The following is a 25,876-nucleotide window of genomic DNA, read 5'->3' as shown; positions in this document are numbered from 1 at the left end:
CATTGGAAAAACTTAATGGTGGGGACTCTAACACATAGCTACAAGACTATATGCATCGAATAAAGAAGTCCTTCCAAGGTTCTTGCCCAGGCATTAAGTCCCCAACCAAAAACTTGCGAAGTAAGGCCCTACACAGCAAGTCTGGGTCTATGATATTGAGACTTCCTTCCTATGTGGGAAGGATCAAGATCTCCCAAGCCACCCTGGCTGTATTGTTTACTCTGCCGTCCAGCCCATTCCACAAAAAATTCCTTATAGGCCTCTTGGGCTGAGTAATGTGATCCTTAGTGCTGCACCATCAAGAGCAAACAAACCATGCCGTGGCCAATAAAATCTGGTTAACAACCACCACCCTGGAGGCAAGGTCCAATTTGGCTAAACTCCAAAAAAGGAGTTTCTTCCTGATGCTCTCCAACACTGGAGCAAATTGCTGTGAAGAAGAGATGCCCAAACCGACCTAGTATCCTAAATATCTGACTGTAACACCCCTTTGAATCCAAGTAAATCCAAAGTCAGCCCCAATTTTGAGTATCCTCATCACTAATCCAAAAACCATTGGATTTGTTCCTATTAATATGTGCACCAGCTGCAGTACAAAACAAATCCAAGGCTGCCCTAAAAGAAATAAGAGTATGGGGAGTGGCATCCAAAAAAACAGCAATGTCATCCGCCAACTAACAATCCAAAAGTTCCTCATTCGGCCTCAGGGGAAGTCTCAGCCCAAAAATATTAGCTTGAGATATGAGGAAAATGCTCATATCTTCAGCCACAAACAGGAAAAGAAAAGGGACTAGAGGGCATCCCTGATAGACTGGTCTAGAAATCTGAACTCTCTCTCCCTCGATCCCTCTGATAAGCACTTGGCTGTGGGATGATCTATACAAAGAGGAAACCCCTCTAATCCAGGCATTTGAGAATCCAAAACGATAAAGGGTGCCATCTAGGAGATGCCAATCTACGTTGTCATTAGGTTTTTAAAAATCTGAGAGTAGAATGGCTAGCTTTTGGCTGCTCTACATAGCCCAATCTTACGCCTCTCAAAAATGAGAAGATCTTATTAAATATGCTCCTGCCATGCACACAGCTTGTTTGCATGTCATGAAAGAGATTTGGAAGAAAGGGCTGCAACCACAAACTAATTGCTTTTGCCAGAATTTCATAAAAGTTTCCCAAGAGAGTAGTTGACCTCCATTGCGACACCAAATTTCTGCAACACCCCTTGGGAATAAAGTGGATGAGACCCTCTGTGAATGACTCAGGCATAAAACCAAAGTCCCAAACACCCTGCAGGGCTAAGGTAATGTGATCCCTAATCTCATCCCAACACGCAATAAAAGAAGAAGGTGAAAGCCCATCCAAACTCGGGCACTTGCCCATATGAGGGGCAAGGAGTGCAATCCTGAATTCCATATTGGTGAAAGGCGCATCTAGCAAGGCCCTCATGTTTGGTTTCACCAATAATGGAATATGCTGCCAAATGAGACACCTGGCATCATCTATGGCCGGTGTATCCGGATCTGCTCACGAGAAGGGAGGCATGAAAATCAGTAGCTATACCAAAGGATCTATTTGTAATACTCTGTGTAAGTCCATAAGCTGTGTGACACTCTCTGCTATGTCTCAAGCCATCACTAGAGAAGAAACACGTATTGACTCTACCACCCATTCGAGTCTAAAAAGACTCTCGTGCATGAAAGGCAAACTCTGCTCTCTAATCTAACAATATTTGCTGATAAGCCCTTGCTGCAGCGAGGCGCTCCTGAATACAAGCATCTATAGGGTGTTTCTGTTTTTCCCTCTGTAGGGCTGCCAATTGCTGGCAACGACCAAATTCCTATCTGAGAATCTCTTGTCTCTTGGTAATAGCGGCTGAATAATAAAAGTCACTAATATCAAAAAGGGCTTTTGCCACATGTGAAGGGGATGGCACTCCACCTTGCATATGAGACACCCAAATCTGTAGAACTGCCTCTGTGAGGTCCTCCTCTGCATAGAAGGCATCTGGAATCCTCATACTTGCAGAGTGCCCTCTCCTATGAAGCTGGAAAATCATCAAAACCAGGGAAAGTGCTCAGAGGTAGAAACCCCAAGAAAAATGCATGTCGATCCACCTCTATTAAAAGCCCAATCGTCAACATAAAATTTGACAATGCGTGCATGGAATCCGAAGCCTCCTATTTGGCCACGAGAACACAAGTGACTATGACAGGGTGTGAAAGGCATCATTCAACCAAGCATCTTTGGCATTGAACTCAAACAAGAAGACATCCCAAGCTACTGACTCTAAAAAGAGAATACCTCCTTCTCTTCCCCCCTACTTTTATAAAGGCAATTGCACCATGTTGAAGTCACCTCCAATCATCCATAAATCTGCAATGGGAACCAAAGAGAGAAGTTGCTTTCCAAAGGACACGGTCCCCTCGATCATTAGGGGCATAGAGATTGAGAAGACCAACCTGATGTCCCCCAATCAGAAGAATGACCCACTGTGCTTTGAAGGGAATGATGATACCATGTCCAACCACCAGAGGAGAGTAGAATTTGAAACTGAAATGCAAGTCCCACCCCTAGTGCCCAAAGCACGTGATCCAAAAGTGTGGCCTGAAAGCAATTTACCTAACTTTGCACAATCTCTAGCATCCATCTTGTGTTCCTCAATAAAAAGAATGTCAATGGGACCCCCACTAACACCTGGATGGAGTCGAGCACGAATTAGCTTCCTACAGGAGCGATGTGGCATACTATAAAGGCCCTATATGTTCCCAACTAACAGCCTCATTGACGATAGGAGCTACCATGGAACACCTTATCCAACCTAGTTGCGGAAACAAACCCGACCATGGGAGAGGACCTCATACTCAATGAGCGAGGGAGGGAACCAAGTGGAGGAAAAACGGGAGAAAGAACTCGTCAACCTGAGGAGAAAGACACCTTGTCAAAAGGAATACCGATCATTGCCTCTCCGAAACTAGAGGGTGCAAAATCCTCATTAAGATAGACCGCTAGATTAGCCAAGGGCCAAAAAGAGTTCCTTTAAATGATGCCTAGCAATGGGGCACATGAAATCCCCACAGACAAAACAGGTGAAACAGTATGTACTACCCCTTTCCTTCGATCCACGAGGGGGACACATAAAGAATGTGGCTGCTCGAATGTACGGTGACCATGTAGGTCTATAGAGACTCCAAAGCTAGTCCTATCTAATACTGAATCAATAACAATAACAACCTGGTCAAGGTGAGGAGCTGCAACAATGTGAGGAGCTGCAATCAGGGCATCCAGAGCAATAGTCTCCTGAGCTATGCAAAGGGTAGCCTCAAGTACAACTCTAGTCGTAGCCTGAACAAAATCATGAACATCACTAGTTGCAACTAGAATGGAAATGTCCGAAGTCCTGATTGGGGCTAGGTTCGCGATAAGTGGAGGCCCCTCCTAATCTATAGGTGGTGGAGAAACAAGGGCTCTATCCGGAATCCATTAAGGGAGGATAAGAACGGGTGCTAGTCGTGCGGCACATGTCAAATGAGCAAATAGTGCTGATGGAGCACTCCGTCAAGGACGAGGAGCTGTACCAAAAGGCTTCTTGGGCCTTTTCTTCTTTCTTGAGCAATCCTTGGCAAAATGCCCAAAGGTCCTACAATCCAACACTGGTCCTGTCTGCCCGTAATGCCGATCCTATACCGAAAGAAAGAACATCTAGGCGTTGGAGTATGATATGGTCATCAAATAAGTTAGGGTCCTCAACGATGACCCTAACTCTAGGAACCCCATCTAACCCGATCGCCTCTATTGTTGAAGAGGGTAAACCAAGGAGGGGGAGGATCTTTGTGACCACTTCGAATGTTATGCTCAAGTCGAGGTAACATGACCTCGGAAGGGTCAGTCGACCTTTTCCTTTAAAGGATCAATGTTTGTATTATATTTGTTTGGGCTTCACGCAAATGATCAAAAAAGGAATCAAGGTCAAGGTCCTTGGGCTTGGTTAGCTGTAAATTTAAAAGTTGGGCTTTTGATTTGTAAATACACTTTCAAGCAGTGTTTTATTATTAATCCAAAAAAAAAAAAAAAAACCACCCATCGACTTAAATGGAAGTAGAAGAAGAAGCTTCTATTGCAACAGATTTTAGTGCAGCAGTTACAAGCAAATGTAGGGCAATCTGAGCTCAGGAAAATGGTACATAGTATGTCTGCTAGACCATCCCGTGAAGAGAAAGGTAAATCTCCAATGGAACCTGAGTCCAGTGTTCATACGGTCGGGCCTCAGAGGGCTAAAGTGCCTAATATTGCCAATTATAGGCCAGAAAAGTATTCTGGTCGGATGTTTGACCGTAATTCCGATATCATTGAGACCTGGTTACACAAATGGGACGAGGCCTTCGCCATTTGTGAAATCAAGAATGATATGAAGAAAATCCGCGAGGCCATCCATATGTTTAATGAGGCAGCGGATAGGTGGTGGATAAAACAGCGGAAAGATGGACTGGCATCCACTACTTGGGAGGGATTTAAAAAGAAATTTAGAAAACACTTCCTACCTCCTGACGAAGCATCCCGAGCTTGCGATCAGTATCGAAACCTTCGTCAGAGAAATTTATCACTGGCAGAATACACTGATAAGTTCAGAGAAAGCGTAATGAAGGTTGATGAACCTCTACCTCAGTCAATCCAAGTATAAGATTTTATCTTTGGATTGAATGACCGAATCAAGATGGAAGTTCGGGCTAAGTATGCGAACACGCTAGATGAAGCAATTGCCATAGCCCTGAACTACGAGGATGCAAAAGGGAACAGACCAAGTGGGTTTGTGCAGGTTGGGACTCAGTATGGGCACCCGAAGAAAACTGGGTTTAAGAAGAAGTGGATTAGCAAAGGGAGTGCCTCACAGCCTAGTGGTCAAGCCAAGCAGGCAAAACTAGTCGAGACTCCCAAATCAAGTACCACCATTGGAATGAAAAGAAAAGTAACACCAATGGCAGCCCGGGCTTGGTCGAAGTCTTCTTTGAACCCAGAGCAAAGGGAAAAAGCGAGGAGAGAAGGCTTGTGTTTTGGATGCCTTCAGCCTCATCAGTGGAAAGATTGTCCACGAAACAAGGATCGTCGGATGGCTAAGATGGTGGTCTCAGAAGGCGACGTGGAAATGGAGGGAAGTCCCAGACAGATGCAGATTCAGCTAACGGGATCTTCTCAACGGTTAGCACCTGTTTTGTTATGTGTGTCTGTTGCTAAGTTAGTAACTAGTGCACCTAATAATATCCTGTCAAAGCCCACAGCAACGGGATATACAGCCTTTAATGATACGGAGTTAATTAAGATGAAAGGGCAAGTAGCTGATCATGATGTCATTGTGTTGTTTGACTCAGCGTCAACGCACAATGTAATTAACTCCAAGCTTGTAAAGAGGCTGAAACTAAAGACTAGTCCATCTGACTATGCATATACAGTCAGAATGGCAGATGGAAGTTCAACTGAAGTATGGGACCAAAGGGTTACCTAGTTGGAGCTTCAAAATTCAAGACTATGCTAAGAAGCTTGATTTTGAAATGACTAAGCTTGCTCATGCAGACATAGCCCTGGGTAAGGCTTGGCATTCTAGGAAGAATCCAGCCATAGATTGGAAAAAGCACATTTATCAATTCAAGATGAATGATGTGTTGTATGTTTTACGAGGTGCACAGATATACCTCAAGGACCGTTGGTTTCCATAATGGAAATTCGAAAAGCTCAAGAAGAGTTTTTGTTTCTTTGTACAGCATCGGTAGAGCCGATTGATGATTCTTCGGCTAGCACTGATGTTGCTCAAAATGAAGAGATGGCCAAGCTGGCTGATCAAATAGTAGAGGAGTTCTCTGATTGTTTTAGGGATGAGCTACCTTATGGGTTACCTCCAGAGCGGAATGTTCGGCATAAGATTGAACTAATCCCGAGGGCAGAACCTGTAAATAGACCTCCCTATAGGTTGAGTTCTACTGAAGAGGCGGAGATGCGAAGACAACTAGAAGAATACCTCAAGCTGATGGGGCAGATTCAACCAAGTTTCTCACCTTTTGCTTCGCCAGTGATATTAAAGAAGAAGAAAGATAATACTTTTCGCCTCTGTATAGATTACAGAGCATTGAATAATATCACTATTAAGCACAGGTATTCGATGGCTCGAATCGATGATTTGCTAGATGCATTACATGGGGCCATAATTTTCAGTAAGATAGATCTTAAATGTGGCTACTATCAGATCCGTATTAGAGCTGAGGATGTGCATAAAACTGCTTTTAGAAGCAGGTTTGGACATTATGAGTTTTTGGTAATGCCCTTTGGACTTACCAATGCTCCAGCTACATTCGTCAAGCTTATGAACAATTTACTTTTTTTTTCCAAAAAAGAAGGGCTAATTATATTACTTCGAGAAAAGGCATACAAGAGACTCAACAGCATAAAATGCTGGAGCACAGGGATAACTCCCATCTGCGAAACTACAAGCCACACAGGGCCAAGCAAAAACTGTTGCAAAATGCTGTCAAAACAAAAAACCTAGTCTGGGTCTTCTGAAAACCAGTAAACCGCGAAACCAAAAAAGCTACGGATCCCTGATGAAGTGAATCCTGGAAGTACTAGAGAGTCTTCGAGACAGTGAATCATCAACTGATATGACTCCTCTGAGTCAACATCCAACAATCGAGGCCGACCAATAATCCCTGATGAAGTGAATCCTGGAGATACTCGTAATCCAAGCATGTATGGATCCCTCCTCTGTTGAGCTCCCGTCCATCTTGCCCACCCGAGGGTGCCAATAGGAAGAGACCTGCCAGCATGAGCAACCACCACCTGGCGGGGGGCGAGTCCGCACTCCAGTAGCCCGCTCCACGCACCTGCAGGTCTCAACCCACATGGGGAGCCTCCTGGTACGACAAGAAGAAGTAGAGCCAAAGGAGAAGGGATCCCTGAGGAAGGAGTCGAGGGCCGCCGCCCTGTGGAAAAAGAATCTTCGAGAAAAGCTCTGAGTCTTGAGAAGCTTGGAGACCCTAGCAAAACAGGGTCCCTCCTCCGCTGAGCTCCCCTCCATCGAGCCCGCCCGAGGGCACCAACAAGAAAAGACCCGCCTGCATGAGCAACCACCGCCTGGCGGGGGGCGAGTTCGCACTCCAGTAGCCCGCTCCACGCATCTGCAGGCCTCAACCCAGTTGGGGAGCCTCCTGGTACAACAAGAAAGAGTAGAGCCCCAAGAGAAGGGATCAAGTCCAGCAGCCCTGCGGATAGAACCAAGAGCCGCCGCCCTGTGGGAAGAAGGTCTTCGAGACAGTGAACCATCAACTGATATGACTCCTCTGAGTCAATATCCAGCAATCGAGGCCGACCGTGACCAAGGTGCCAACCACGATCAAGAACCCCTGCTGAGAGGAAAGCAGTGAAGCCACGTCGAGGTAGCACGGTTCCAAGAGCCGGTGTAGCTCCGAGATCGGAAGCGCCAGGATCTCTGTTGTCGAGCTTGACCATCAAGAAGAGCTCTTGACCACCATGGGAGAAGGCATCTCGCATCTCTATCTCCTTGAGCTCGAGGTAGTACCAAGCCTTTCCTCGACAAAAGGTCCCAAGCACACACGTCGCTTCCTGAAAGATGTTCCTGTTGCTGCGATGAGGGTGCAGGTGATGCAAGCCGCTGGGGCGGAGGAGCAGGCTACAGCCAACAATGCTCCCCTCCGAGGAGATGCAATGCCCCAAGCCACGGGTGGCACGAGCAAGCAACTTGCACCTACAAGCCCTGCGCGAACGAAGCATGCCCCAAGAGGGCAAAGGGTGCAGACCACCCAACCCGCCACTGGCCAGCTCTGCCGCTAGAGGTGAACCCACCCTCACACGATCGAGGCTGCTCAAGCGAGGTCTACGGAGGCCCTGGCGAGGGAGGTTCCGCTGAACTCCAGCCGTTGCTGCCATCAGATCGAAGAGGGGTGCGAGGCGAGGTGGAGGAGGGCGATGGAGGGGAAGTGGAGGAAGACGGGGGGGGAGGGGGGTGAAGCGGCGCGCAGGCAGCGAGGGGCCGTGGGCGACGGGGCTGCAGCAGCAGGGAGGCGGGAAGGTCGCGACGGAGTCTACGGTTATAGTTCAACCATTATGAACAATTTACTACGTCCGTCTATTGAAAAGTTTGTAGTACACTTTATTGACGATATTTTGGTATTCAATAAAAGTATTATTGAGCATCATGAAGACTTAAGAATAGTGTTCAGTACTTTGAGGAAAGCCAGTCTTTATGTAAACAAAAAGAAAACTATACTGTGTATGGTAAGACTGGAATATTTAGGATTCATAATTACTCCTGAGGGGGTAGAAATGGATCCAAAGAAAGTGGCTGCCATACTGACTTGGCCAATCCCCCAGAGTTTGACCGCCTTGCGATCATTCTTAGGATTTGTCCAATTTTATCGAAAGCATATCAACGGATATTCCAAAATAGTATCGCCATTGACTGATCTAACCTCAGATAAAGTACCTTTTATATGGGGACAAAATCAACAGGAAAGTTTTAACACCATAAAACAAGCTGTGGTCTCAGGAACTGTGTTAAAGATAGTTGAATCCCCAGAAACCATTTTTGCTTGAAACCGATGCAAGTGGCATTGCGATAGGAGCAATTCTTCTCCAAGAGGAAAGGCCAGTAGCCTTTTAAAGCAAGAAGCTTTCCCTCTCAACAATATTGGCCAACTCATGAATTAGAGTTGTATGCTGTTGTCCATGCTCTGAAAACATGGAGACATTATTTGTATGGATCAGAGTTTTATGTTGATGTTGATCATGATACTCTAAAACATTTTTTGTAAATAACCTGGCTTGAGAGGCCGCCAAGCTAGGTGGGCAAAACTCATGCAAGAGTTTAACTTGACGATTCGGTACCGAAGAGGGAAGGATAATAAAGTTGTTGATGCGTTGTCACGCATTATGCATAATATGAGTTTCACGGTATTAGAGAGTGCTCTAATGACCGAGATTAGAGAAACTCAAAAGATGGACGAGTTCGTCCAGAGCCTTTGGCCTAAGCTCATGACTTATCATTCAACTTGCTTGGCCCATTGTCAAGTTCACTCTATACAAAGTGTTCTATTGTAAAGCCATTTGCAACCTAGTGGTTTGCTTCCCAACCAGTTCACAACTACTTGATTTATTCTTGAGCCATGCTCATGGCCTTTTTCTCCCTTGCTTTGCAGTATCCCTTCTCAACAACCTCTAAAATCTATAGCAAAGTCTAGAGTGCTAAGTTGTAATGTAATTTCCATTCATTGTAACTACTATTGTATTATTGCGTATTAACCTTCCCTAGGTTAAAGAGATCAATTGTGTGAATGGAGATTATATGACTTGGATTGAGATACTTCTTTAAAAGACAAAAATCAAGAAATAGTCAACCTTCCAGCCACACACAGATTCTTGTCATTGTACTTCAGCTAATCTTCCCTAGGTTAAAGAGAACAATTGTGTAAATGGAGATTATTTGATTTGGATTGAGAGAATTCTTTAAAAGGTAAAAATCAAGAAATAGTCAACCTTCCCACCACACAGAGATTCTTGTCATTGTACTTCAGCCAAAACGAAAACTTGATCACACTTTTTACAAGTAGATAGTTCTAATGTAGGTCCCATGTTTTTGAGTGTTTATGCAGTGACAAGTATTCGTGTTACATTGATGCAGATCTCTCAAGTAGAAGTTTCTGTCAAACACTCCGTAAGAAGGCTACAACTGATATATACCAAAAGAAAGAGATTTTGTCATTTCCAAATCACTGTCTACTCAAACCTGTGTAAAATAAATCAGCATTCAGTATTTAAATTGCTAATTTGATGATAGAATAATGAATCATATGCTGTGAAGATTAAATGTCGTTTGAGAATATAAAGAGTTTTGTTTGGTATCAGAGAAAAAATTCCAAAGAAGCTGCTCCCAGTTTTTATTCACACCAAGAGAAATACCTTATCCAGGTTCTCTCTCTCTCTCTCTCTCTCTCTCTCTCTCTCTCTCTCTCATCCTTTGTCCGTGGCGTGCACACACGCACACACATTCAATGCACTGCATGATAGTTCAACTTGACAATGACAAATGGTCTCAAATTCAGGCCAAACAAGTTACTTCGCTATTGAGTCTCCATTTTATAGATTGAGATCATCACTCTAATGAAAGAAATCATGGAATTAAACTTGTAGGATGTGTTAGACCAAATTTGCAATTCAAATCCACATCTAGGCAGTGATTGAGTTTACATTTGGTTTATAAAGGATGAAGCAGCAGAATGAATTTTTGCTCCATCTGCACAGCTCAAAAAAGCAACAAAGTTTAAAGATTTGAACACAATCATTCTTCTTTGAACACCTTCCCAAGGTTGGGTCTTCTACAGAATAATGACAAGCAGCAACCAGCCAACAAGCCCAACACCACAATGCTACTTCTACCTACAATAGATGCTCCAACAAATGAATGACACGGACACGAGACAAAAGACTGAAGCAATGGACAAACCAGCCACAATAAAGCTAAAGCAACTCCTACGCGAACGACAGACTACTGCAAAAAATGCCGGATGCAGCAGACAACTCAACGACTCAGAAGACAACGCAAGGCTGGACGGCAAGCTACACAGAAGCAATGGACTGCGAAGCAGCAAATGCAAAGCAGAAAACAAAACAGGCAGACACAAGACATGGCAAGGAGACCAAAAAAGAACAGAACGACACAAAGATGAGACATAAGGCGATGGACAACAGAGCAAAACAGAAGGTGGCGCATGGCCATCCACCTGGCAGTGAATAAGTTCATTCAGGATTGGTGACCAATCTGACACGTGGTAGTCCATCTACCACAACAGGGTGGTCAACAAGCTGTCATGTGGCAGTACACGTGACAAAGCTGCTATGTCAGCACAACCTTCACAGTACCACGTTATTACATTCACACGTGGCAATCCATGTCAATACCATGCCATCAATATCAAGTCACCACTTCCACGTTAATAGAGTAATAAGTGGCAATCCACATCAGCAAAGTGCCATCTCATCAGTGCCGCGTGACACAGTGTGGTAGCTAGCCCCCTTCTAAGCACACTGTGCCATAGTTACCAAGGAACGAGAATGTTTCAGGAATGTTGGATGAAGGAACGGAAACGTTTTGGGAAGGGGAATGGCAACAAAAACGCCATGCCATATGGCATTTCCATTTCAGCTCTACAACTTTGAAAAACACACATTTAAAACGTTTCATAATCTGTGCTTCCATATATGTGGATAACTAAATACTTCCATAATATATGACAAGCCAATTCTCAATATCCCTAATATATGGGGATAAGTTTTCTGATCCCCCCCAAATCCCTCCCAAAAAAAAAAAAGCTGTTCAAGTTCTCCCTTGCTTTATGGAAGAGCATTCCGCCCGTTCCAAAAGGGGGAAAGGCATTCCTGTAACAATGCACTGTGCACACCCCTACCACATCATCATTGTGCTCCACAGGCACCCCTCTTCACAGGCACATACTGCATGTGCACCTGGCAGACACACCACCTTTTTGACCACTCCTCTTGATCCAAGTTTAGCAATCACGATACTTTGTTCATTTTGAATGCCTTATTTTTCTGGTATTTTCTGCACACTTTTCAACCTTGCAAAGCCTTCTAGGATATTCACGAATCTCTTGTCATATCAAGCCTTGTAACAGATTAGATTACATTGTAGTTCTGTCTTCACTAGCAAAGCAGATTGCAGTTGACATAAGCAGTATTTTCACAGGCACTTTGAGTACTTTTTGCATCATGTCTACATCTAGCAACCTCAATCTGGAGGCATCTGCTAAGCTAGACAACTCCAATTATGATACTTGGAAGTGTCAGATCGAAACCATACTTGTTCTACAAGATAAGCAAATGGGTCTACACCTAGAGCGTCTGGCGACCTTGGAGCAAATCTTGTCATTGCTCAAGCACATGCAGACTGGGATAAGAAAGACACGTATGCCTATCACTTAATCAAGCACAATGTTTGAGATGTCATGCTTGGAGAATTGAACACAGTCAAGACATCCAAGGTAGCATGGGATATGTTCTCAACTCTTTATGAGTCCAAGAACACATTCAAAATTCCGACACTCAAAAATCAGATAAATCAGAGTTTTACAATAGCAATGAATCTGATCATGCCTATGTACTCATAATAAAAGACATAAGAAATCAACTTGCAGGTGCATGAGAAACTATGAATCCCACAGAGATCGTTCAAGTCATCCTCAATGGACTGGCTAAAGGGTATGCGAATCTAGTTCAAAGTATTGATATTCAAAGGCAAGTTCCATCACTAGAAGAAATACTATCGATATTGCTTAGTAAGAAACTCAGAACTTGGGCCATTCAAGCAAGGATAAGCATGTCAAACATACAATGCGATTATTGTCACAAGTTTAGACATTGCAAGAGATTGCCACAAGAAGTAATATGACTACGAAGGTCAATCAGCAACAATAGCAGAAACTTTCTTGGAAGAGAAAATCATCGAGATGGACATAAAAGTCACAATCACTATGCTCATGAACCTAACATAATGTATCTTGTGATTGAGGGTATGCACAGTGATTACAAATCCAAATTTAGTTATAATGTTGACCACACAGATCAGGATCCATGATACATTGATACTGGTACATCATCTCATATGACATGACATCAAGAATGATTAATAGAGATCAAACCATAGAAGGATCCAAGGATGTTATCTACACTACAGATAATATACCGAACCTGATACAAGGAAACAGCATAATGCCTATGAAGAATTTTAATAGAATAAAACGATTGATGAAAAATGCACTTTATCTTCCTAAACTCAGCAAGAAACTTGTGTCAGTTGGACAAATGATGGAACATAACTATAGAGTCATCTTTGACGGGGATGAATGTACAATCGAAGACAAAGCAAGAAGAGATCAACTAGTTGGAAAAGCGGTGAAAGAACGATGCTTATGGAGAATGCTAGCTCTAGTACCAAACCTGCGTGCCATGTGAGTTAAACATCAACCAATGCCACTTTTTACGATATAGCACAAGAGATATGGTCATGTCAACTTTAGACATTTGATGCAATAAGAATATGGCAATTGGCATTCTAAATTCCAATTTCTTGGAAAAGTTTGCGAAACATGTTGCTTCAATAAACAATTGAGACTCAACTTTGGAAGAAGCACCTCTAATACTCTTGATTTGATTCATACAAATATTTGGAATTATGCACAAACAGTGGCATTAATGGTCCAGTGTACTACTTGACTTTCATCGATGACTACAACAAATATTATTGGGTCTATTTTCTCAGGGAAAAATCTAAAGTCTTTTGCAGATTTCAAAGTTCAAAGTCGTGATAGAGAACCAGATAGGCAGAAAGATCAAAGTCCTCAGATAAGATAGAGAAGGTGAATATATATCTTCCGCATTCATACATTTTGCAAGACTGTCCACATATGTAGATACTCCTCAACAGATAGCAATAGCTAAAAGATAAACAGAACCTCAGCAAATAGTGGCAGAGCAATGATTAATGAGAAGCATCTTCCAAATCAATATTGGATAGAAGCAATCCACAATGCAAACTATTTACTTAATCGGCTTCCTATCGAAACCAATTCAAAGTATGACACCTTGTGAGGCATTACTAGATATAAGTCACGCATTGGGCATCTCCACATATTGCGATGCATAGCATATGCCCACATACATGACGATCATCGCTAAAAGTTGGAAGCATACACGTTGTATGATCCCATCAACCAAAAGGTCATCATCTCGAAATATATAATGTTTGATGAAGGGAATGGAAGTCATCAAACACACAAGACATAGTCACACCAACTTCTCAATCACAATACTTCAATGGAATTGGACGGGGCACGTGTGGCTGGATACGGAGGCAGTGCAAGACAAACCGTGCACTCCTCCAATCCTTAGAACCATAGCAGGAGACATATGGTTTAGGCTTAATTGAGGGTCGGCATGTGCAAAGGGAGTACATGAAATAAATTAAGATTGAGTAGGAGATGTAGTGAAAGTATATGGTAAAGAAGTACAGTAAGGAGGCTTTGTATGTTGCAATTAGCAAGCTGCATGGCCTTTTCCAAGCTGGAACAGTTGGCAGCCTGCACATCAGCGCAATGAGCGGATGTAATCCATAAATGTACCTCTTCATATGAATAGAAATATCCAGTTTGACTTATAGGGTAAGCTTGCAGAAAGCTTCTAAAGGGTACACCATTGTTGAAACAGTTGTTTTTCCATTGGGGGGGGTTTAAATGCATCACTCAAGCGGAGGAAAAATCCCATTTGCTAATCTAGATGCATCTCTTGTCACCATAAATATGGAGCACATTCAAATGTAATCTTGGCCATATCATCACGATGCTGTTTGAAAATACTTATCCATCTTATGAATATCCATAAGGTCTCCATCCCCTTGAAATGGTGAGATTTGAATAACATCACATTGCAATATACCATGCATTTTAAGTGATCCTTGCATGAAATTGCATGTCTATAATCAGCACTCATTGTGTTGTAACTTGTACCTAGCAATCTCTTCATTGTACCTCTCTTTCCTTGGTTGCACTTGCATCAGCTGAGCTCTTCCTTAGGAAATAGTGTAGGAGATGATGTAGAGATAGGCACAATATGAGAAGAGGTGGGTGGTTGGGTAGTTTTGGAAAGAAATTGGCAGAGAAAGTTGATCAGAAAAAGAAGGAAGTATTTGGGAAGGCAGGTGGGTATCATGCTGCAATACCTCATACAACTACGATTTCCTGGAAGTTAGGGATATAAAGTGGGTGAACAAATCGAGTTGGGCCATGGCAAGTTGAATCTTTATTAGTTTCTACATTGAAAAGTATATGCAAGGCAGCACCATCAAGACTATTTTTGAATTATTATCCTATGGTTGCATGTAACATTTCCGACTTTAAATCCGTTCTTTCCTCAAATTTTTCATCATACCACACTCCATAATGATTTCTTCGTGACAATGCACACACGGACTGCCACATCTCGCACATGCGTCCCAGGTGTCACGAAGCCACCAGTCGTTACAGTCCCCACTCAGTCCATGTGTGCATGGGTCGCCACATCCTGTGGCACACAGTCGCATGCATTCATTGCATGCTGCAGCACACAGTGCAGTGTAGCAGGCGCCACCACCAGGCCGCCATCTAGCATCTGTGATGATAAATGCCTATAGTAAATGAGAAAATAAAAAGAATAATAACAAGAAAATCTATGCTTTTGTTCTCATCATACCCAAGCATATGCTGCTATCTGGCTTTCAAAAGATTTTGGAATCTTTGGGGTAAACCCAATGCTTACTAAGCTTTGAAACCACTACCAAACCACAAGGAAGAAACTAAGCAGAAATTAGGAGGAGGAATGCAAAGACACAGAGAGAGAGAGAGAGAGAGAGAGAGAGACGTACTAATGTCTTTGGGAGGCCTCGCGGGCCTATGAGCCGCCAAATACTGTAGTTCACAGAGGTCAGGTACCGCCCAGCCACCACGTGTCAACACCACGTAGTCCAGCGAGCTCGACCGCTCTGATACAATGTTGAAAGGCACAGATCACACCACGTGTCCATCAGGAGGTGCGCTGGGTGCGGGGTCCCGATTCCGCATACACGTCCTCCTCACTCCCCCAAGAGGGATATGAGGAGGCGGTTTCACTTAGCCTATATATTTTAGGTCACACAGTTGTCGCATGTGCTTATGGTATTTCTTCCAAGCCCACTGCCACGTGTCAAGGCACGAGGGCATTGGTCCCTTGGCCTCCAATTTCCCATTAATTCTCACTTCGTCTAAGGTACCTAGGGGGGTGTTACAACCACACAAGGTCCACATATTTCAACAGTAACATGGGTAACATAAGAAGGGGACTTCATGGTGGAATTAATGCCACATGTGGAAGGGTAGATGAAGTTGTAGGGATACTCATTCAATCAACCAAGGTAGGAGGGGAAATGGTAGGGTTAAGGATTTCAGATCTCTTCTCTCCTTCACATACATTTCATATCCTCTCCATATGGTCATCATCATGCATTGCATTTTATGCTCATGCCATCTTCGTTTTTCTCTGTGTTCGCCTCTTCTTCTGTTTCCTCTTCCTTCTCTCGCTTCCATCATCAACATTTGCTCAAAGTTTCCCATACTCAGGCCCTACTGTCCAACTTCTTGCTGAGGAGATTCGCCCCTGACTTTCCTCTAGAACAATCCCGAGAGCCTCCCCAGGAGTAGGTGGCACCCATTCCCTGCTGCTTTCCAATTCAGCACCTTGTGCATCAAAAGCCATCTTACCTGTAAATTGTATACCAAAACTCCAGTACAACTGCTGCCTATGCAGCAAAATATTGTATACAATCAAATACCAAGAAAAATGCAAGTTCTATCCATAAATGTCAATGACAGATAGGAATTCCAGAGTGCAATATGTAAGTATAAGGCACTTAATACAAAAATCAATGTATTAAGTGATTCTAGATGAAATATTACCAAAAGCACTTTACCCTGTCAAGTCTGAAATCGGAGGATAGCCTCGAATACTGTGCAGTAATTCACCCCTTCTATTATCCCAAATAGCTCTGGACCCCCGTTGCTGCCCTCTCCATCGCTGCCGTCTCCCTCCCCCCCTCGCTGCCCTCTCCCCTCCCTCACAGCCCTCCTTTGCTGCCCCTCCCTTCCCCCCCATCGCTGCCCTCTCCCTCTCCCCTCACTGCCCTCTCCCCACCCTCGCAGCTCCTCTCCTCCCCCCCTCGCTGCCCTCTCCATCGCTGCCCTCTCCCTTCCCCCCCTCGCTGCCCTCTCCCCTCCCTTCCCGCCCTCCTTCGCTGCCCCTCCCTTCCCCCCCTCGCTGCCCTCTCCCTCTCCCCTCGCTGCCCTCTCTTGCTGCCTGTCACCCACCTGCCCTCTACCCCTCCTCTCCCTCGCTCTTGCTGGCCCCCCTCGCCCCTCCCTCTCTCTCCTCTGCCCCCTCCTTCACCCCCGCCTGCCCCTGCCCTTCCCGCCACCCTCCTCCCCTCTCGTCTGCTGCCCCTGCTTTCCCCCGCCCCCTCCCTCCCTCTCCCCCGCCCCCTCCTTTGCCCCTGATCGCTCCCCCCGCCTTCTGCCCCTGCCTTTTTCCTCCCCTCCCGGCCCCCCGCCCCCTCCTTCACTCCTTCCTACCCCGCGCCTCTCCCTCCCTTTCCTCCGCCCCCTTCCTAACCCTCTGTTGCCTACCCGCAACTCGCCTCCCTCTTCTATTTTCCCCTCTCTACTTTTCCTCCCCTTCTTGTGCCCTTGTTCTAGGGCGTCCTGGGCAGCATTTCCACGGACGGAGTAATTACAGTGTTTGAATCAGCCTTTTCACTTCGATCGGCAAATGGATCCCCATTCAACCAATCTTCGTCCCCTCCCACCAGCCGCGAGAACCGTCACATTTTCAGAAGACGAGTTGCAGCAGCTCAAAAAAGATGTAGAGCTCGAGGGCTCCACATCACTCTTCGCACGCATCTTTGGGTCACACCCTTCCAGATCACAAGCTAGAGACTGGATGCTGGCGGCGTTACCAGGAGATCTTGCCCCACACCTCAAGGATATTCGACTTTTGGGATGAGGCTTTTTCCAGGTTGTTTTTTACTCCCATGAGTCCACATCCCTTGTTCTCAAAGCTAATCCTTTGGCCTTGGGTTCAAGGAGGATTTTTCTTTTGCCCTACACCTCGGGCTTCGATCCGGTAGAGGAGGACAGTTAGGTCACATCTCTGTTCATCAGGTTCCCTGGTCTTCCTCAGGTCTACTATCGACTTCTTGGTATTATCGGAGCCACTTTCGGAGTGGTCACTGAGATCCCTCCCCTTCCAAACATGCCTTCTTCCTCGGCAGAGGCAATCAGAGCAGACGGGGTGCCTCGAGTTAGGGTCATTGTCTCTGACCCTAACATTTCAGATGACCACATTATGCTTCAGCGTCCAAATGGCTCTCTCTTTCAACAGAGAGTCGGGATCGTAGGTAGACAGGACCAGTGCAGGATCTGCAGGACACTTGGGCACTTTGCTAGAGATTGCCCAAGGAAGAGAAAAAGACCCAAGAGGTCTTCTGGTTCGGCCCCTTCACGTACTACCCCGACTGCACCTCCCCAGCACCCTATACCACGCACTTCAGGACCACCAAGAGCAACAGGGCGCCCAAAGCCTGCAGCACACCCAGGAGCGCCTTGCTGCAGCAAGGGCTCATATGCAAACATTGTTGGATCAGAGAGCAGAGTATGCCTTTCATGCACGGGAACCATTTTGGATTTAGATGGGTGGCAAGGTCAACAAACACTTCTTCTCTACTCATGGGCCCAAACATAGTAGAGATAGTGTCTCGCAGCTTGTTGACTCAGACGGGGTTTTACAGTCAGATCCGGATGCCATCATGCGTATAGCCTCATAATTTTTTGCATCCCTTCTTACTGCAGATCTGGGCACACAGGCCATAGATGATGCCAGAGAGGTTATTTGGCAGTGTATCCCTGTATTGGTGAAGGATGAGATGTATGGTTCTCTGGATGCAACTTTCACAAATGCAGAATTCAAGACTGCATTGCTTGCCCTTCACAAGGGTAAGTGCCCAGGTTCGGATGGACGTACCCCTTCCTTTCTGGGAGCAGATTGGTGATCACATTATATCAGCCTTGCAGGGCGTGTGGGACTCTGGTGAGATGCCTGATTCACTTACAGATGGTCTCATTTATCTCATCCCAAAGGGGGGTAATAGGAATCTAGTGTCTCAGTGGAGACCCATCACTCTATTGGGCACTTGTTACAAGATTCTGGCGAAAGCCATCAGTCTGCGGCTATAGGTTTTTCTTCCAGATTTGATTCATGACACGCAGACAGGGTTTGTGCATGGCAAAAGTATTTTTTATAATATTTTCTCATTTTGGGAGGCCTCAAAATGGGCCATGCAGAGCCGCCAGAGATTGGCCATTCTACTCTTGGACTTTGAGAAAGCCTACGACAGAGTAGACTAGGATTTTTTAGAGGGTACTCTATCTCGCTTTGGTTTTTCAGATGCATGGATTAGAGGAGTATCCTCTCTCTACAGATCAGCCCATAGCCAGGTGCTCATTGGGGGGGGAAGAGGGGACAGATTTCAGATTTCCAGATCAGTCCGCCAGGGATGTCCTCTTGCCCCTTTTCTTTTTCTGTTTGTGGCAGAAGCTATGAGTATCTACCTTAGATCTCCAGCTGATATTTATGGGCTGAGGCTTCCTATCCGCCGGGAAGAAGAGCTCCTAATAGTGAGTTGGCAGATGACACAGCTGTTTTTTTGGATGCCTCCCCCAGGACACTCACTTCCTTCCGGACAGCCTTGGATTTATTTTGCACGGCTGCAGGTGCACACATTAATTGGCATAAATCCAATGGCTTTTGGATTTGCGATGATGACACCCCGGATTGGGGTAATGATATTGGCTTCACTTGGATACAGAGGGGCGTCTCCTTTATCAAATGCATACAATCTCGCACACCCACCTCTGGAGAGGATTGGACACACAGTACCAGATGGGTTTTCACCACAGCCCACACCTCAGATCTCCCTCTTCCCCTCTTATGGTTGCTATCCTAAAAGCATGGGCCAGCTTCAGGAGTGCTCTTTGCAGGAGTCTCCCTTCCACCCGTGAAGAGATTGAAAGGCAACCTATCATGTGGAACGACAGTATTTTGAATGAGCATGGCAGACCACTTGGAGCTTCTCCTTACATGCAATGGCTAAGATGGAAGAGGGGCCCTGCATCTACTGTGGGAGCATGAAAAGCCTTCAAGAAGCTTCCTGCAGATCGACAGGCCCTGTTGGTTCTTAATCTCAAAGGGAGTGCAAGGAGAGTCCAACAGATTGATGCAGCCTTACCCTTGGATTGGGTGGACACAGATGATACACCTATTACTTGCTCCACCTAGATGGGGGCTTTTTCTAGATTGGGAGTTCCTTTACAAGTGATTGCTTTTCGTGACACTCATGAGGATGCCTTAGTCTTTGATGTTTCTTCGCGGGACAGGCTGTCCAGATCCACAGATGATATCTTGTTGGAGGTACCGTTTCAGCCAGTCAGGATAGTGGGCTTCATGGAGCATGGCTCTCTCTCACAATGGTACTTGGATCCTGACCCGCTTCTCATCACCCTGGGCTCATGGAGGCTGTGGCTCTATGGAGGTGTCCCAATTAAGTTTTCGCAGTGGGACCCTAGGGAATGGGAATGGATAGATGAAGGGCATGGAGAGAAGGACATCCCCTTCTTTCGTTACACGGTCAATAATGCCAGGAAATTCCAGCTCAGCTATAGGGGTTGGAGGCCTACCAGAGCTCATCATTAGGAGAACTTTCAGATTTCTGTTGACTTGCAGAAAATTTTTTGGCATAGGCTCTGGAAATCCCACTGGAATAGAAAAATCGGGATAGCAGTGAACCAATGGAGATCTAGGTTCGGAGCTTACCCTTCTTGCCCTCATTGCCTTTCTGCTTTGGAGACAATACAGCACTGCCTTTGGAATTGCAGACAGGCGAGAATCATATGGAAGGGTATTGCAAGACTTTTCAGCACTTTTGTTTGCCTACCCTTCTTCATGACCTGGGGATCAGTGGCTTGGCTCACTCTTTCAGAACCCCAGGTCTTCTTTGAGAGACTTGACTCCTCTTGGGCTCTTCACATCCGACAACATCTTGTGGAGTCGGGCTCTCTAGAGGATGTTCCAGCCACTCTCTTCAAAGCTGCTCATTCCTCGGTTGACTCTCCATGGGAGATCTTAGCTAGCATTGCAACATGGCACATTTGGAGAGCCAGATGCACTGAGGCTCTGGAGGGTTCTCAGGTTCACCCTTCTCAGATCTTAGCCAGTACTTGGACAGATATGGTACACACTCTGATGGGCCATTTGGGCGACCATGCAGGGATCATCTCAAGCAACCTCCTCCAGGAGAGTTACTTTTCTCAGAGATTGGAGAGACTCTCCCTTCTTTGCTGAGACTTCTACAAGGTTGACTTGGCATTTTCAGCCTCAGCCTTGGTTTCTTTCTACCTCATTCCTCTAAGGTGTTTTCATTACATGCTTAGCATGTTGTATTTCCGCACAGAGCTTGCTCTAGCGAGTTTCTTTCTTACTTAATAGAACCAAAAAAAAAAAAAACCATGGAGTCTGAATCCAAGGCTGTACACCAAAAGCCCCTTGATTACAGAGTAATCTAAGACAGTTTCCTATCCAATTTTGGCTTAAATCTGAAAATCTCTACATAGATTCATCCAATCATGGTCCCACTTCACAAACCATGTTCCCTAGTGCTAGGACTGAGGCAAGTAGCACTAGATGTGGAAAGCCCCAATTGGAAAACCTAATTATGTAACTTAGCCTTGTAGGGACACCCTTGGTATGGTCATCTCTTTTCCAGCAGTAGTGAGACAGTATGCTTTGGGACAGCATCTATTATCACAGATGCTCCATGATTTTCAGCCAATACCTCGACTTGAGATTGTCTATCGCCTCAAAAATTGGGTTCTCTATTCGGATAATCATGTTCGTCATGGGCTATCACTAGCTAACATCACAGTTGCGTCTCTATATAGAGTCTTGCTGCCTCTTCCTTGGGTTTCTCTTCATGCTAATCGTATCTGGTCTATGGCACACACCTCTAGATGGTGGTGGGAAAGATTGCAACCTATTTGGGCTTCAAAACTCCCTCTTCGGCAAAAGTTCTTCTTAAGGCGATTTTTGATTGGGGTTTTTCCTTTTGAACAGCTCTTAGCTCGTCGCCTTTTTGCACCTGTCACTTGTAGACGATGTTTGTCCCTGATGAAGTGTATGCCTCATCTCTTCTGGCATTGCCCGGAGTCTCAAGATTTGTTGCTTTTGTTACAACAATGGCTTCAGGCTCATTCCTCCAGTGCTTCCTTTGGTAGACATTTTTTGTTGTTTGGTTTTCATCTAGTCGGGCTGGGTTATGATCTCCATTTTTACTGGGCTCACTATCGGGCTCTATGGACCATATGGAAGGACCACAACCATTGGGTCTTTGGTAATCCCTCTCTTGCTCAATATCAGTTCTTTTGGGCATCTCTACAGCAATCATTCTATGATTTTCTACATGAGTGGGATTTATAGATTATCCTGCTTTCTTGTAATAGAATGATATCTTCTTATGCTTGTAACTGGAAGTCCCCACTTTTGGGACTGTTTCTTGTAATATAGTATTCAATAAAAAACTGTGTGTGTGTGTGTGTGTGTGTGTGTGTGTGTGTGTGTGTCTGTGAGAGAGAGAGTGTGTGACTCTGAGAGAGAGAGAGAGAGATTCTATGCTAATTCAATATAAACTTTGTAAATGCTTTAGGAGATAATAGGCAGATTATCACCTTTTCTATTTCCATAACGGTGATATTTCTCATACTGTCAGTCCTCAGTATCCTCTTATATTGTGCTTGGAAAAAGCAACAAGGAATCCACAGGCAAAAACTATGCAGGTTTCTGCGGTCGGAGAGGTTTCGACATCCTCAAGTAAGTCCATTAAAACTTTCTCACACACAAAAGCAACTCTGATGCGTCACAAAAGCCACTCCGATGTGTTACTCATCTTGACAAGGACAAACATACGATACTAAAAACCATGCCTTGCCCCGTTGAAATATTTCTGGGAAACATACTAAGCTGATGATAAGTATTCTGGTGGGCATTTGTCTAAAACTCTGCTTCACGAAACATGTACACTTAAAAATATTTAAAAACTGAAGGTGGAACCAAATCATCGGCGGTAGTTCTGATAGTGTCTCCACCTTTTCAGGGACTGCTTTTAAAAAGGAGAAAGGCATATGAACAAACTCTCAAGTATTTGCAGGCAAAACTTGAACTTGAACCCCACTCCACACAGATTCTGGATCAATTGCAAGCAACCCTTGAGGGACTTCATTTTACTAAAAGGTACTTGGCATTATATCCAACAGATACATTGCTTGATGTCCATCGAAATAAACTCCTCTCAGACTCGAGGCCCTTGCCAGAGTCCCCCTCTAGCAGCACAGAAGGTGAACGATCATCTTGTTGCGCTCAAGTATTTCTTCAGAACTTTGTCTTTCAAAGGATGTTCAGATCCATTGGGAAGGAAGACTTTGAGGAAGAGATGCGCCTACTTTCCACATATAATGATACACCCGCACCTGCTGAAGCAGAGAGATCTCCACTGGAGAGTGTGAGATTAAGAACTCAAATCGAGCCCAAGAAGTCCAAAATTAGACAATCACCCGATAGCTGGGAGAATCGATATGAGAGGAGGAGCACAGAACCTATGCACTCTTCTCCAGGTGGATTCAGAAATCCGTTGTATAGTCAGATCCAACCCAACGTCTCCAGTCCCATTCAAGAGAGAATTGCAACGTCTACATTGCCTCCGTCTGAACCCAATAGCACAATACTGTATTCTGGAGAGATTGAGCTAGTCACACCTGGGTCGGGCCCTGACAAGGATGCAGCATGCTAAAGACGAAATTTGCCAGATATCCGTTCTGCTCCAGAGTGAGGAAGAATGCGGTGCTTTTTGAGCATCCTAAATGGGCGTGTTTGTTGGCTTCCCACTACTCAAGTTCACAATTTTGAGGGAGAGCACCGTGTAACGTGTACATAACGATCAGCACTTCGACCTGGAGAACATATATCTCATCCTCGTCCTGGAAGTGCTGAGAGTCGATTCGACGATAAAGATGTCGTCTCATAAGCCGCTCTCTTTAGTCAGATTTGTGGGGGTTACTCTATGCTCGTCATATGATTTGAAGAGGCAATAGACGTTCCACAGAAAAACCCAGTTTACAGCAATGTGATATTTGATCGTGCGAATCAGCTGCATCTGCATCTGATAAGATGTATAATAACTTGCTGTGCCGTCACGATTAAGCTCATCCGGATCGAAGCAAATTAGTCACAGCATGAATCTTGAGTGAGAACCGGTGATTACTCCAAGGATCACAGACAAAAGTCCTATCAATTTCGAAATGCAAAGTTTTGATCTACCATAGCCAAACTCATTCCTGTTTGATCCAAAGATCACAGCACCCTTTCAACAAAAGTCCTATCAATTTCGAAAATGCAACGTTTGATCTACCATAGCCAAACTCATTCCTGTTTTTGAATTTAGTTCCCTTGTTTGCTAGGGGCAATGCTGTGGCACATTTCATCTTTCTTTTCTTTTTTTCCCTGAAAATAGAAGTCATTTATTAAAATTCAGAAAATAAGAACAGCCAGCATAAAAAGCTGAAATTACATAGCTTCCTTAAGAGCTCGATCGGCCAGACTCAATGTCTGGAACCTATGTCTAGAGCATCTGCACTGTTCACTTGTAGAATCATGAACACGTCGTGATGAGGCCTCCGATGATGAAAATATTGCGACATTTCAATACTTCCTTATATCCCTTGTGATTTAATTCGTGTCATACTTATATCAACTCATACCAAAGCATTCTAATGCAAAAGATGTCTATTCTCACTTACTTATTATTGGCTGTCTTCAAGCGTCTTTAGGGTAAGGGGACCACTACTAGGGAGTGCTAACTTTTTAGCACTAATCCATGGCAAAAATGGCCTTGGAATGCAAATTCAAAACTAGCGTGGTCATCAGGGAGTAATAGGGAGCTAATTTTTGTTTTTAAACTCTCCAAAAAATTTGTGGACCATAAAAACTACAAGAGCCAATGTTTAGGTCAAGTGATTGGCCAGTACTAAGGCACGTTCATCCAAAAAATAATGAAAGGAGAGCTTGACACATCATCATTTTCTATGAGTACTAGGTGGCACCTACCTCCCTATTGGGGAGGCTGTTAACATTTTAAAAGCACCCACCTCTTTATTGGCCTACCACGAGAGCACATTTGCAATTCTCGTACAACTCTTTTTCTATTATTTGCTTCGTTTATCACAGAGATTTAGGGAGGGTTGTGGATGTGAATGATATGTAATCTTATGGTCTCTTTACCAAAAGTACTAATTTCAACTATGGTTCTTGTAGCTTTCTTACAAATGTGTTTGTGGAATCCATCTGTAGCACAATCCCTAAGGCGATTACTCCTCAACTATGTAACATACCACATGTGGATACGCTATGAGAATAGAAGGGGACATATTCCATTGAGGGGCTTACTTGTTATATCTAATTGTTATGTGTATATAGAAAGTACACCTCGCTTCCGAATCCAAGGTCATATACTTTAAAAAGGGGTAAACAAATATCTAAAATATATGTAAATTTATATATATATATGTATTTGTGTAATATTGTTTTTCTAGAGGGTGGCCTATTCACGGTGGCATCCATGTGGCTTTTAAAGAAAGGCTTGAGTTTTGATATTATCCAAACACAAAAATAATAAAAAATCCATCTATACATAAGGAAGCACTAAAAAAAGCACTAAGGGTAGTAACATAGAGAATGAAAGATGTGCTTAGCTCATCATTGTATTTAGTCAAATATGATAGTTTGTATAGTCTAACTAGAGCCATGATGTTCTTATATTATGTGGCAAATACAAACAGCATTGGAAATTCAAATTTTAACTAGTATTGAACATCAAAAAGCCAACACATCAAATCAAAATGAAAGGCTCCACATAAAGCATGTTATGACAATGAAAATTGGTACACTAGCTTGAAGAAGAGAAGACTAAGTAAGTAGGAGTTGGCAACCAAACTGCTAAGAAGACATAAGTTCTAATAAAATTTAGAGTGACTTCCTACCCAAACACAATCCCAAGTGCAAAATCTAGCTATAGAAGAAGAGACTATAAAACATTGTTAGAGCAACTTCTTGCTTAGACACAGGCCAAGTGCAAGATGGCTAAGCGAAA

At 44.3% G+C, this 25,876-nt stretch overlaps 1 protein-coding gene across 1 annotated transcript in view; it reads left to right on the top strand.

Moving 5' to 3' along the window:
- Positions 1-23,521, top strand: part of GEX3 (gamete-expressed 3) — a 131,876-nt gene extending 108,355 nt beyond the window's left edge. The window contains exons 10-13 of the mRNA XM_087371439.1: positions 9,677-9,709; positions 9,901-9,963; positions 22,382-22,545; positions 22,829-23,521. Coding sequence (XP_087227565.1) covers positions 9,677-9,709; positions 9,901-9,963; positions 22,382-22,545; positions 22,829-23,521 — 953 coding nt within the window. The remainder of the gene's footprint in view (positions 1-9,676; positions 9,710-9,900; positions 9,964-22,381; positions 22,546-22,828) is intronic.
- Positions 23,522-25,876: the final 2,355 nt, after the last annotated feature.

The sequence above is a fragment of the Dipteris shenzhenensis genome, chromosome 33 (assembly GCF_047967505.1).
Source record: "Dipteris shenzhenensis isolate YYH24624 ecotype China chromosome 33, Dip_SZ_1.0, whole genome shotgun sequence".
Taxonomy (NCBI): domain Eukaryota; kingdom Viridiplantae; phylum Streptophyta; class Polypodiopsida; order Gleicheniales; family Dipteridaceae; genus Dipteris; species Dipteris shenzhenensis.
This window is presented reverse-complemented; position numbering and strand designations above follow the sequence as displayed.